Source organism: Harmonia axyridis, chromosome 2, assembly GCF_914767665.1.
Source record: "Harmonia axyridis chromosome 2, icHarAxyr1.1, whole genome shotgun sequence".
NCBI classification, from domain to species: domain Eukaryota; kingdom Metazoa; phylum Arthropoda; class Insecta; order Coleoptera; family Coccinellidae; genus Harmonia; species Harmonia axyridis.
The window spans coordinates 24716273-24731341 of NC_059502.1; the positions used below are offsets into that span (position 1 = coordinate 24716273).

Below are 15069 nucleotides of genomic sequence, written 5' to 3' on the forward strand. Positions count from 1 at the left end.
TAAATATTAGATTTATTTTCATTTAAAAGGATCATTATATAATTACAATTGGTTGTTGTACAGGATCATATCTAGTTAAATTCCGTCTTTCTTTCTTCTTTATGTTCTCATGAGTACCTGTAGGAAGGTTTTTTGTTGGGACTGCATTTCTTTTCAAATTTCGGCGTCTTCAAGTTAGTTTTTCTCGGTCTCAAACACAAATTTGCGTGTCTCAGCTCCTTACCTGAATATTGAAAAATATTACTACACATGGAGCTCCATTGATACTGATATTTTTACAACTTACTTTGTGTATGAAAATCAGACTCTTCAAAATGCTTTGAACAAACTTTCATATATATTAAACTCCTCGAACACTAAAATATAAAAATTTAACCTGCAGAAATGCACGCCGTCAAAGCTTTCACTCCTACCGTACCTTAAGCCGATATTACAGTTTCTTCCGATAGGTGGCTTGGGGATGAACTTGAATCGCTAATAGTTGTATTATCTTAACGATGACAACTATTCTGATCGGAATAAAGAACAACTATTCTATGTTTTGAGCCTGTCAAGTGTCAACAGTTTCAAAAATTGGGGTTATGTTTTATTTATTTTGATTGATAAATTAAATTTTAATTTTTTTTTTTTTATTTGGAGATATGGATTTGGATTTCGAAACAATTCAATTGATACAGGAGGAATTCCAAACTGACTTCCAATTACCACAAAGAGAAAATATTTCTGATTCTATTCTAGCTCGTCGATTGCAGGAAGAATTTCAGAGAGAATTACTTTCACAAAGACCTTCCAACAATCGGAATGAAACGAACGACCTGTTATTAGCACGTAATTTACAGAAGCAATTTGAACATGAACAAAATGCCAATACTTCTTTTGGGGATCTAGTGTATGATAAAAAAATTAAAAATAGAGATGTAACGAAGAGTCTTATTGATCCATCATGGGAAGTCATAGATCCTACTCCTGATATACATGTACTATTCATGGCATTCAACAACAAGTTTTTCTGGGGAAAACTGGACTCTGTTTGTGTATCTTGGAGTAAAAGAATGAAAAGATGTGCTGGGATATGTTCTTATCAAGGACGTGGAGGATTATGTCATATTACACTTAGTGAACCTTTATTGAAACTGAGACCAAGAAAAGATCTGATTGAAACTCTTTTGCATGAAATGATACATGCCTTGTTGTTTGTTACACACAACAATAAAGATCGTGATGGCCATGGCCCTGAATTTCACAAGCATATGTATAGGATAAATAAAGAAGCTGGTGAGTAACGTTACTTCAATGAAAAGTTTCAAATTGAAAATTAAGTATGAACCTAAAAACTATTTCTCTACAAACAAAAAAATATTTCATCTTGTATCAAATTCTGTGATAAATATTCAACTAAAATCATGCAGCAAATTGAAAGAAATATGTAGAATTAATTTAATGAAATTTCCCTATTCACAGGTACAAATATTACGGTTTATCATAGTTTTCACGATGAAGTTGAGCTTTATCTTCAACATTGGTGGAGATGTGATGGACCTTGTCAAAAATGGAAACCCTTCTTTGGAATTGTGAGGAGATCCATGAATAGGGCTCCTGGACCTAATGATAGATGGTGGGGCCAGCATTCCAGAAGCTGTGGAGGATCCTTTGTCAAGGTTTGTTTTTGGAGTGCTCTTTCATCAAACCACTCACTTCGTCACAATATTGGTAATTTTCAAATTCCCTGATGAAGAGTCCGTTCACAGTTTCGATTCTGTCAGGCTGTAAACATGTTAAATTTCAAACGGACTGAGAAACTTCAAATTTGCAGGATAGGTATTATTGGAAGCCGCTGTTAGCTTACTTGATGGGCATAATTTTACTAGGGGTTCTGTAAATATGGTTGTTCGAAATTTTATTTTTTCGTTGATTTCAAAACTATAGATATGCAATCGAAATGAAAATTTGCATTTGCATGCCAAACAATAATCCTTGTGCACTATTTCATGTCAATTATCTAACACTGGAAATTCAAGATGAATATAAAAAAAAATCACCCAATATTTCAGTGACCACAAAACTGACGCAATTGAGATATTGAGTGTTGATATGAAATGACGATTTCAAGCTCCATGCAAAATTTCAAGAGCTGATCACATAATCAGAACCAGAATTTTAAGAAGAATATTGGAAACATACACAATATTTCCATGATTGATGATTCCAGATTTCGAGTGTGTAAATAGAATAACCATTTCAAGCTTCTTGCAAAATGTTGTGTGTATAGCATAATCAGAACTATGGAAAGTTCAATAGAATATCGAAAAATGAACATTTTAAATTTCAGTGACAGTAGTTCGATCGAGTTGAAATTTTGCGTGTATTGATAGAATAGCTATTCGTATTAATAGTCACGTGAGAACCATAAAAATTCGAGCAAAATATCGAAAAAAATTAGGAAATCACTGATGTGAAGTCAGTAGCTTTTTAGCGCTCGTCATTCATACGCCAATTGCACTCTCGGAGACCACAGAAGTTTTCCTTGATTGGATGAATAAACTAATATTAAACATTAATTCAATTCAAAAAATTTTGATGAAGAAAACAGCAAAGTTTCAATACATTGTTTCATAAGGAAGTTTTAATTTACTAAACTTTATATAATTTTTTCATTTGTATGTTCATATCTTTTTATTACCTCTGGACTAAAATCATAATTTATTAATCACAACATGTTCAACATTGCTGCTTTTAATTCAATGTTATTCTTTATCTTCCATAGATCAAGTCTCCAGAACCAAAAGTAAAGGAATCGAAGAAAACCAAAGAGGTCAATTCTGTTGAAGATATCAGAAAATTCATCCCCTCTTCTACCAAAAGTGGAAATTTAGGTAACAGCCGTTCAAAGTTGAGCAATCAAACTACAGTTAAAGCCAGTTCATCTAATGGTATAACTTCCAATATCCATAATGTTTCAAAATCAAATTCTGGACTTTCAACTTCTGTAACTATAACATCAAAAACAAATAATATACATGGGTTTTCAAATTCTACCAGTAAAACATTTGTCAATGGAGGAACTAAAATGAATACGAATTCAATATTTGTCAATAAAAAAGCAACCACAGCAATTTCTCAGGAGAAAAAGAAAGATAATGAAATGAAAAATAATACTTCAATAGCAAATCAAAGTACACAAAATAGTGGTAACGGTAATTCCATTGATTATTCTACTGTAAGAAATCATTGGATTAACAAATTTTCAAACACAGAAGTTAGCAAAAAGCCAGAAACATCTTTTTCTAATAAAAGGAAATCATCTGAAATAATTCCTGTAGTTGCTAAAACACCAAAACTTAATGATAATTCTTCTCAGGACTCCATAGATTGTGATAGTGTGCAATGTCCTGTTTGTGATATTTTCTATCCGATTGATGAACTGAACATGCATTTAGATATTTGTTTGAGTAAACCAAAGAATCAATGTAGGGAATGTATTGTGTGCTTAAAGAATGTAAATGAAAGTGAATATCAAAAACATGTGAACGAATGCTTGGAAAAAAATTTCAAAGATACACCAGAAAAGAAATCGCAAAATGGTAATAGTATAATAGTAATCGAAGAAGATACTATGGATATCACTTTTATAACTTGTTCAATTTGTAAAAATCGAGTCGATATTGAGGATTTTGATGACCATTTAAAAATATGTGAAAATAGAACAAAGTGTCCAGAGTGCGGAAAAAAGATTAATTCTAGTAGCTTTGATATCCACCTTGCTGATTGTCTCATGAAAAAACTTGATGCAATGGATCAATATTTTGATGATGATGGTATTAAGAGGAAACCAGAGTGCACCAGTAATGAGGAAAAAATAAACTGCCTTGTTTGTGGTAAACATATACTAAAAATCAATTTATATTTACATTTTGATGAATGTGTAAAAGAAGTATTTGACAAAGAAGGAAAAGAAGAAGTAGATGCTGATGACAATGATGACAAACTTTACAATTGCCCATTTTGCTTGAAACTCTTCTCAGAAATAGATATGAGTAGCCATATTGATCAATGCTTGAAAACGGTAGATGGTGATGCTGAGGCTGAAAAAAATAAGACTCTGTTTTTGAGTGAAATAACTGAATAACTGTGAATTTTATACTTTAATATGTATTCTATAAGTTATTAATTTGGAATAAATTTACAAAGAATTTGTTAAAACTTAAAAAAAAATCATATACTTCTTGTTAGAAAGATGTTGGCATTATTTTATCTTAGGAACCTCAAGTAATCTTTCAAATTCATGAATATCCATATTCGAGAATATGATAACAAAGGAGAAATGCCAATTCGATAGTCTAATAAAAACCAATCTTTGTAGTTACCATACAAGTACCAGTAAGAGTTCACACCAAGAGTCACAGGACGATCTGATCACCGTCAGAGGCAGTACACTCCGGATTGCTTTCATGGTTTTCCAATTATGTTATTTCCACTCACAGGCAAGGTACAATCACTAGCTATCCAATTGCTCCGTGGGCGATGAAAACTGTGCCTTGATGCCACAGTCAGTCAAGTTCTTTCAGTGGTTGAACCAGTTGAATTTTTGTCTCTTTCGTTTATTATTGTCCCTTTTGTTCTGATTTTCGGTGGAAGACAAAAAGATTAATACATATAGTGCATTCATGAGTAGAGATTACCAAATTAAGGAAATCGCGATGCGACATACGAAAGTATTGAATGAATTTTGTTGTGGGTTCAGTTTATAGAAAATGGCCTTCTTCTCTCCTTGACAAAATATTTTGGGTACCCACTCTCAACAAGACCACACTTATTTTTGTTCTTCTTTCGAAATTAACGCTATTTGGTAGAGTGTTTTTTTTCCTTGTACTCTTGATATCATACCACTTGTTGCATGATGTAGACTGACGGTGATCTGCCTAGTGTGTGTGAATGGTTGTCCCTTGACTTGAAGGTGATTTGACTGTGATATGATCATGACTGTTAGGTATGAATCTACCTTAAAGGAGTTGTTAAAAACTTCAAAAGTATAATATTTTCAAGCAATAGATAATGAGTCACTATCCCATAGGTATTAATAACCTATGCTATTATAGTGTTTACAGTTAAGATTTTCCGAATCATGAAAATTATACCAAAATCCCAAGAAAACATTATTCAATCATGAAATTGAAAATGTACTGTAACTCAAATTTGGACCCTCAGAAGATATTTGAGAATTATCAAAATTGTTTTGCCATATCGTGGAACAACCAAAAGGATGTTATTTTCATAGGGGATGATTTACCCCCTGACCCATTCTATTTTTAAATGACTCATGATATAATTATGTCAGATTTCTTGTTATTCACTTTTGGAATGCAAAGACTAGATAAAACTACTTCTTAAATTATGAAGAGACAGATATTCTGTTGTGTTGAATTCAAAGTAATTATCCAATGACAACCAGTCAAAGTTTGATTTGTTGAGAGGTAGTATTTCAATGCCTAAATTGCGATGATAGCCATCCAAAATTATCTTGAGCAAATAATATGAAACTTGCGAAAGTTTGTTCAATCATTCTACTATCTTCAAAAATAAATAACAGATCATGTATACTAACATTGATTTTCGTAGAATCGAATATATTGATTGGGATTAATGGTACAAAATGTTCAGGGACAAAATAATAAAATCTGTGAGTAGTGAGGATAAAATATGTTTCAACGAAAAAGGTGAGTTTCTGTTTTTGTTTTTTTTGTGAACTTGATCAATTTTTTTTTTAAATTCGAAATAACGTTTTAGGCTTTCAGTAGGATTTTCAAACTATTAGGACCCAACCAGAAATGTTTGTGCATTTTTGGCGAAATATACAAGTTATAGTATACCCAAAGTCACTTGAACCAGTCCATACAAAAGGTTGGCCAGATTTCCCTTTAAAGTGGATACCGCGATCCGCTAAATACCGGGATTCATTTGAAAGTATTGTTAGGCAAAAAATTCATTGGCCCTAAAGAATTTCTGGAAACTTGGACAACCCTTGTATAATCGAAATATTCAGGCTACCTCCAAGTGACTTTGGCAATACTATACACTAAAATCAAAGAATACCTAAATCTCATAAAAAATGTTACTATACTAAATATAACGCTTGAGTGCTCGAACCGGTGGTTAATCGAATAAAATTAATCAAATCATCATGAAAATTGATCTACAAAAAAAAGACGAAAATTTTAAAGGGTAAAAAAACAAGGAATTATATTAAAAAAATAATTTCCCGAAAAATGAGTTTTAAAAATAATGCACGATAGTACATATTGATTGCAATAATATATTGTTGTTATAAATTCTTTGCTTTTGGAATCTGCAGGGCGCTTCATATTTATTGAAATATATTTTTCTAGTCTTCACGATATATCGAAATATGTATTTAAAATTTTTTTATAATTATTTTGAAAGAAATATATGATGATTTGTTGAAATAGTTTGTAGGATAGGAAGAAAAAATTACTCATTTCTTAGAATATTTTGTCATATATCCAGCGAATATATCTGCTATCTGCCTATTTATAAGATAGAAGTTCGGTCAGAACTTGGGGATTATGTATTTGGATTGTTAATTTCAATTTGTTCGGGGCATTCTTCATTTAATTTTCTATGGAGAAACTACTTATAGATCGACTGATTTTAATGTATACTAACTGACAAAAACCCGCGACACAAAAAAAGAGCTATTTGAATTTTAAATTTTTTTTTGGTAAAACATAGATAGTATAGCAAGGAGTGAATGATTGAAATTTGGAGGAAAAAACGAAGGATTTACCATTATTTTTAATAAATTTGTTAATAATGCATTTTCCACCACGATTGTCTATACACTCCCAAACAAGTCTTAGCATTGGTGCAATATAATTGTCTTTTTTTTCTTGACGGATACCATCCCAAGCTACCTGTACTTCATGTCTCGGAGCCGCCAAATTCTGTGGTGGCTGGGGTAAATTTCCAAGCCTTCTACCCATGATGTCCCAAACTTGCTCTATGGGCGAAAGATCGGAGGATCTGGGCGGCCATGGCAAAAGATTCACGTGGGTCGCTTCGAAAAAGTTTGAACTAACTCTGGCAACATGAGGTCGGATATTATCTTACTGAAATATTGAATTATCGATCCGATTAAGATAAGGGAGAACATATGGCTCCACAATTTCTTGAAGGTAACGCAGCGCTGTCATGTTGCCTCGAATAAAGGTCCACTAATTGCATGTGCAATAGCACACCATACCAAACGCCTACTGTCCGGTATACATGACGCTCAACATAAACTGAGGTCCACCTCTTTCTCCCCGTTGTCATCTAACCCTTCTTCGGCAATCATGTACACCCAAGGAGAATCGAGATTCATCAGAAAAGACGACCTGATGCCATTCCACATCCCTATGTTGACGTTCTCTGCACCACTGTAATCATTGCCGGCTATGCTCAACCGTCAGAGGTAACTCAAGATGGAGTCGATAATTCTGTAGTCCAAAAGACCTCATCCGGCGGTAAACCGTTCGGACAGTTACAGGATGCCCTTGTTCTCCTAACCACTCATCAGCCAAAGATCGAGTTGTCGCAAATCGCCATAAGTCTTAGACGTCGATCTTCGATTTCATTCGGGCCCCTCCGACGTCCGGTGCCTTCTTTTTTCGATTTTGGGCATTATCAAACCACGCTTGACAACATCTCATAACAGTGGATTTCTGTTCGTACGGCTAGCGATTTCTCGAAATGACAACCCCGCCTGCCGTAAACCAAAATTCGACCTCTTTCAAATTCATTTAGCTGGCGATAAATTCCAAGTACACGTGCATTTTAACAACAACAAACATCGACTTTAGATCTCCTCGAACAGCTAGTTTGTTGTAAAATTTAAAAAACTTGCAAAAAACGACTACAATATCTAAATAACAAAAATTGTTTACATGAAAAACCTTCGTGATTTTTTTCTCCAAATCATTCACTCTTTACTATACTATCTATGTTTCACCAAAACAAAATTAAGATTTAAACAGCTCCTTCTGGGTGTTGCAGTTTCTTTGTCAGTTTGTATTTTATTTGAAATATCTTTGGAATCGTGGAAGGGAAAATTTTTACAAATCTCCCTGATATTTTTACAGTCCACATTTCGAAATTTGTAGAAAGGTTGGTATATTTCTGTGTCAAGGCAAAAATCCGATGCGAGTGAATCATTCCGATTACGAGTCTGAGGAATCACGAGCATCAGATTTTCATTCTAGTCGAGTAACAGTCTGTACTTTTTCCCCAACTGTTGAAGTAAAATGAAAAAGAATACGTTTATTTTAATAAGGAACAATATAGACAGTTATAGATGATCATCAAAACTACAGAATGAATCAATAATAAATTCAATTGATTATACAGCATCCCTTGGACGGACAACCATAGTATAGTTCGAAATTTAAGTATGATTATTTCGAAAACCAATGGATCAAATAAGGAAAAAATTAATATGCTGATCTCAGGATAGAAAGATCTTTCAAATGAGGTATCATTTACCTCATCTTTCCTATTCGAAATTTAGGGGTTGGGGTTGTAACACTAAGGGCTGAAATGATATGGATGTGAATTTCATCTGATAAGTTATCCCATTTGAATTAAAAATCGACGTGTCCGATCATTTTTTCAAAATGTTATCTCGTCTGTTTCGTTTTCAAAAGCCCATCCTGTATATATCCTTTGATTTCAGAGGTAGGTAGTATAATTGTATGGGCGGATTCAATAATTTTTGGTGGAGTATTTTCAAATTCCAGATTTGATTCGCTCGATGCAACCATTTTTTTTTTTTTTTGTAAAAGAATATTGGTAAATATTGAACCACGTAATTCAAAAATCCATATGGCGTTTTAAAAACTTCAATAAATACTAGCTACAATTAAGATGTCTATATTCATAACTCTGAGAAGAATTAAAATCCCTCAAGCAAAGAGAAATGTATGGCGTCTTGGTCAAACACAATTATAAAACTCCTGGAATGAAAAATATCATCATGTTTCATACAGGATGTTTGGTTACTAGTAGCACAATGCTCAGGCCAAGAAATAGAACAACTGTACGACTTTAGAAATTATAGGAAAAATAAGGACAGCTGTTATACTCACTAGAATATGCGCGCAAAAATTGACTTATTGGCGTTCACGTGGTCAAAAAATTACGATGGAAATTTGGTTCATTCGATTTGATAGATGAATCTGAAGCATTTTTTTCCTACTAAAACTTTACTATCTGAAAATTGTCATCATGCCTATTGTGTTTTATTGCTTCCAGAAAAATTGAATTCCTTATTGTGGACATGGAATTCCGAAAATAATTTTTTTAGCACAAATTTGACTCTCTAATGCCACTAAAATCGGTTGACTTTTTCGAAAATTAGAGCCGTATAAGATTCTCGAAAACACCATATAGGTATCTCGAAAACGCCGAGAGTTCTGCCTTTGAATATCATTTCCCGAATCACACAGATGTCCTCTTTCTTCACTTGGACGTTTATCAACCACCTTTTTTAATTTTCATTAATTTTTTTTTGAGATAAGAGGAAATAATGAAACCCCTAGCTGTGGACTTCAGTTACGCCTATGGTCTTGTCATTATCTAATCACGTTCCTTCTTAGTTATACATACAACAAATAATGTTCTCAGTTGCAACGGATGATAACCTCGAAAATATAATGCAATGTAAATGATTGGGAAAACCTTTTTCGAGACAAGGTTATAGGTTCTAACCAAGATGTTGACCCTATCGTTATGAACCAAGTAGTGCCGGATGTATCTTCGTTAACACCCAGATTATCTCCAGATATCGATGGATTTTGTGTAGGAGACGAAAAAACTGTAACTTTAACAAATACTTCCCTAAATGTAGAAAATTCCACAGTTCACATCGGAAATGTAATCCACCATCATCATCACGTCCCAGTTTCTTTGTGTGACGCGCAGGAAGAAGAGACTCACACATCACAGGATAGTGAGTGCTTTGAATCATGTTTAATTCATCAAGTATTAATAATATTTATGATCAAACACTATTCAATTTGAAAAAAATTCTAGTTGAAATGATAATTTAAACTAAGAGAGCAGGCGATAAGCGTTTCTGTGTGCTTTTCTCAATGACTATTGTTTACTTTCTATATCGCCCTAATTTCATCACATTCAATGTATTTAAGGAGAATATAATATAAATTGAAGAAATTTTGTTTCTAGCTGACTTCTATCGGTAGTTGGAAACTGAATTTCTGATATATTCAAAAGTAAGTACTAATTCTATTGCGATGAAATTCTATTTTCAGTTGTAGAATCACAATTTCAAGTTTCAAACGAAATTTCAAATTGATTTTCTAACCGAAGAAAATTCAAGAAGAATATTAGGAAAGAAGCTAAATAGCTGAAATTTTTCGCGCGCAGATAAAAAAAAACCGGTTACAAGTTTGATACAAAATTGGATTTTGATCGCATTACAAGGGCGTAGATCTTTTTTATCTTGGATGAGGTAATCGAAACAAAATTTTTGACAACAACGTTTACTTATATCTGTAATGTGGGAAAAAGAAGTTTGATAACGAAGTTTGAACCAAATCACCCGAAATAATTTTTTTTATTTCCAATTCGGTTGTTCTTACCTTATACTGGGTGTTCCTAAATTAGAGCTACGGAGGAAAATGAGAGATTCCTTGGGTAATTTTAAGAATAAAAAGTCCCATTAATATGAGCCCACAAACGTTTTGTTTTCGAAATATAGGATGTTTCTAGTGTGTTGTACTTTTTAGTGATGCTTACCTATATCAGTTCATCAAATCTTCATTACAGAGTGGGTAAATAAGTACCAAAACTTATAATTAATTAATTCATTACAGCTTTCTAGCTGGATCTCTATAATAATTTGGATTTTCCTGAGGATTACTAGAGAGCTGTTTGAAATTTTTTCTCGAAATCGATAGCAGATACGACAAAACTGTAACAAACCAAAAAGTGTAGTACTGAACCATAGTTCTTTTTACATTTTTTTAAACTACCAGCGGTTCACTAAAAAATAGTTCTGGAAGAAAACAGCAGGCACTTTCCACAAAAAAATCAACCTGTAGATTTGCATTCAAAATTAGCACATCACATGATGAAAACTTCAAATTGGAATATCTATGGGCAATTCAAATTAAATATCTTGTGAAGGGAAGGTTCTATGAGAAAAAAAAACTTGAACTTTAACACCTGTAGGTATCTCAAAAACAAAGTGTTTGGTTACTCATATTATAGGACTTTTTCCTTGAAATGATCCGAAAAATCTGTCATTTTCATTTGTACCTCCAATTTAGGAACACCGTGTGAATATAGTCAATTAAAACTGATGTCTTCACAAATAAATTGCAATTTGAATAAAACACAATAAATTGTACAAAACATTCCAGAAAATTTTTCTATGCGATTTACTGAGTTCAGTTCTTTGATAACTACAGTATTGAAATTTTGTGACGAAAATGATACAAAAAACCGAAAATAACGAAAGTGTATACCGATGAAGGATGCAAAAATCACAGATGGCAAATAAGGAGCCGACAAAGTGTATAGATAAAGGAAAATAATAAACCTCGGACAAGGACGTGCTCATAGTGCAATAAAAGTACTCATCTTGAAAGCGATAATAAACTCATAATCCGTGAAAGGGTCCGATTTCTCACTGCCGTGTGGATTTCAAAGGAAAGTAAAATGATTATTATTGGTTCATTTTATGGAAAAATTTCCGTTCTTCGTCTTCGCGAGATTTCGCAATTTTATATTTCGGAAATCTTGGGGGTTTAATTACCACCATTATCCCCCCTCCCCCATTTCTACGCCCTTGAGTGCCACTCCTTATCTCGAATTTTTCGTCATGCAGATTCTAAACTCTCCTATATAAATCTCTAAATTAAATTTCAGGCATTGTTCAAATGTGTTTTTTTTATTACGTAATCACTATTCAATTAAAATCGAACATTCTATCTTCCAATAGGTTTTCAACAGGTGTTTTAGTTATTATTTGTTGGTTGCAACTTTTGTTATCTTTCATTCAGTACTTAATTTCATGATTGAATATTTGTTGACATAATCCTCTACCTGATAATGAAAATCTATGATAACCAATATAATATTATTCCCAGAAAATGAGAACGTGGGGATGTGATTATGTTGGTATCAATTTCGCGATTCCCACTTTAGAGGATGTGCAACAGATTCAATAAAATGATTTCGAAACATAGGTTGTTTAGAACAGTAGATAAACGGGTATAAATTCCATATCCTATTTTCAACATTCTCATTGAAACCTTTTTATTAATATGCCAAAAATTGAGAAAACCACTAATGTGAAGTTAATAGTTTTTGTTTAAATTCGTATTCAAGTAATTTTCACACGAAAGTTAGTTAGGTAATAGATATTTTTTTCCAATATTCGTAATTCTTCTGAACACAAACAAAAAGTCGAATCTTCCTATTCTGTGACATATCACGAAAACATTGACTTATCAGATACTTCCAACAAAATGTCATTTATCACTTTTTTGGAACAATTTTCTGTAGAAAACAAAAAAGCGCATAAAAATAATAAATGCATACTTGAAAGATTTAATTTATTCCCCTACGATGATAAATGCCACTTTAATATATATCGCCACCAAACCAGAAGAAGTTTTTCTATTTCAGATGAAAACGATCTTTTTACAATAAATGCTGAGTCTTTTTCAAGGAAAATTTCTTTGAGCACATAACTGAGAAAAATTTAAACAAATCTCCGAAAGATATTCTATGGCTCGAAGGTATCTGACGAAAGGCACATGATAACTTTTCCCCTTTGAAAACTATATACCTATTATACCTACCTATAAAGCTGAATTATAGGATAACTCAACATTTCATCAATTAATGTAATATACAATAGATAATAGATACCAAGTTTCACTGAATTCTGACGAATAGATTTTGAAACATCGAAATTTCATAAATGAATTGTTTTTATCTCCCAAAGATAAAGAAAAGTAAATGTCCACTGGAATCTAATAAAATAACAGGTTATGGGCCCAGGGCCCATGTTGATCAACGGAGGAATTTGAAGATATTATTTGGAATTTTGAATTGTTTGCACAAGAATATCAATACCATTCCGATCCGACATTCACTATCTACGTTCCAAATATATACACAAAAACTAGGAACCCTGGAAATTCGCCATGAAAATGAGTTTGATACTGGAAGGCATCCTAATGGTCCTAATAATGCAAATGCCTCAAACAAGGACCAAAGGTAACAAGAAGAATTATGCGATAATTCGTTTAATTGCATAATCTGAGGTTTTTGTAGTAACAAAAATCGAAAAAAGCATTTTCACAATCGAGGCCAGTTTTTTTGGTTTATGTACCATCTGGTACCTATGCATTTATTTGTCTTGTACGTGAGAAACTAGCATAACTAAGCAACTTTGGACTTTTTTGGATGATATCAATGGGTATATTTGAAGTTTTTCCATAGTATCGATAGTGCGTCTCATAGAAAATTAATATATTATGCTGCAGTTTTTCATTCGATTTTTGAATTCCAAGATATACGGGATAACTGTGAATTTCCAGGGGGATTGGGATTAAACCATGGCAGTGTTATTAAGGGAAATATTAAACCAAAACAGATTCAGCTCATCGTTTTCTTTTTCCTTTTAGTCTCAAACAAAATAACTAACCAGAATTCATTATTATTTTTTTTTTCAGATGAATTCGGTCCTGAAAAATCTTATACCCCTGAGGAAACTGCAACGAAATATGTTATACTTCGTGATAAAAAAATATGTTCCGTTATATCCACAATTTTTGTAGTGACTTTGGTGGCAGGTGTTGTTCTGTTGCTATATTTCACTCAAATACCCAATACTACATCCAAAGAAACAAGTCCAGAGAAAAGTAATGATGACGATGAAGATTCTGATGCTAAGCCCTCTCACACATTTGGCAACCTTACGCATCTTTCTGGCTGTAAGATATTCGAAGAAGAAGAATGGGGTATTAAGCGTAATTTAGGGGACATCGTATTGATACACCCTGTTCCTCACATTATCATTTCTCATTCTGCTACCCCTTTCTGCAATACCACTAAGAAATGCAAGACAAGAATGAGTAGTATGCAGGAGTATCACATATCGACTGGCAGCCCTGATATAGGCTACAACTTCATGATAGGGGGTGACGGTAATATTTACGTAGGAAGGGGTTGGAATGCAAGAAATTTCCACTTGGGAAATCATTCCATAGGGATCAATTTTGTAGGAAATTATTTCAGGGATGAATTAACGCCAAAAATGATAGACTGTGCACAGAAAGTGATAGCTTATGGTAAAGAATCTAAGATATTAAAAGCTGACTATAAACTTCTATGTCATAATCAGACTAACCCGAAAATGGTGAGTCCTGGACCCAACGTTTATGCGATTGTTAAAAATTGGCCAAATTTCATGCCAGGAAGTGTTAGTCGAAATTTTTTGTATGAGGTGTGAAATTTTCCTTGCCTTTTGGTGAGCACTCGAATTAATGTATGTTTTTGTAAATTTGTAATTTTATACTGATGAGGAAATAAATGTTAATTAGGATATTCTATATTTATTTTCAATGAATTTGAGTTTCAATTAGAATGTTGAAGTCCACACACTAAAGGTTTACGGTTTACTGAATATTCAGACTTTCATAATGAGTTCAAAAAACTTTATTACCTTAATGAAAACCCTAGGTTTTATTTGAAGAAATTTCCATAAATATTTTATTGCCTATGACAATTGTTTCTCCAATACTATGGCTTCGTCAGGCTACATTTCTGACTAATAAGAACACAGATTGTAGGAAACTCAACATTGACTGAAGACTTCATAAACTATTTACATATAGAGGTAGGACGGTAGGTATATATTGGAAAATTTACGCCAATATTTGTGGAAATAACTTCTTTATTTTATTGATAATGAATTTCCGCCAAATAAGGACCGAATCCATCAAATATTCATTAAAAGAATTAGCAGTACACATTCCCTGA

At 32.9% G+C, this 15069-nt stretch overlaps 2 protein-coding genes across 3 annotated transcripts; both read left to right on the forward strand.

Moving 5' to 3' along the window:
* The first annotated feature begins 541 nt into the window (after window positions 1–541).
* On the forward strand, window positions 542–4235 carry LOC123673754 (DNA-dependent metalloprotease SPRTN). The gene is made up of 3 exons (XM_045608406.1): window positions 542–1275; window positions 1462–1658; window positions 2765–4235. The coding sequence occupies exons 1-3, from the start codon at window positions 642–644 to the stop codon at window positions 4124–4126; spliced, it is 2193 nt and encodes a 730-aa protein (XP_045464362.1). The 5' UTR covers window positions 542–641; the 3' UTR covers window positions 4127–4235.
* A 1326-nt stretch (window positions 4236–5561) lies between these two features.
* Window positions 5562–14637, forward strand: LOC123673757 (peptidoglycan-recognition protein SC2-like). 2 transcript variants are annotated; one of them, XM_045608410.1, is made up of 2 exons: window positions 5562–5714; window positions 13761–14637. In XM_045608410.1, the coding sequence occupies exons 1-2, from the start codon at window positions 5651–5653 to the stop codon at window positions 14537–14539; spliced, it is 843 nt and encodes a 280-aa protein (XP_045464366.1). In that variant the 5' UTR covers window positions 5562–5650; the 3' UTR covers window positions 14540–14637. The 2 variants fall into 2 exon arrangements, with proteins under 2 accessions (XP_045464366.1, XP_045464365.1); XM_045608409.1 differs by lacking the exon at window positions 5562–5714 and adding an exon at window positions 9666–10000.
* The last annotated feature ends 432 nt before the right edge of the window (window positions 14638–15069 follow it).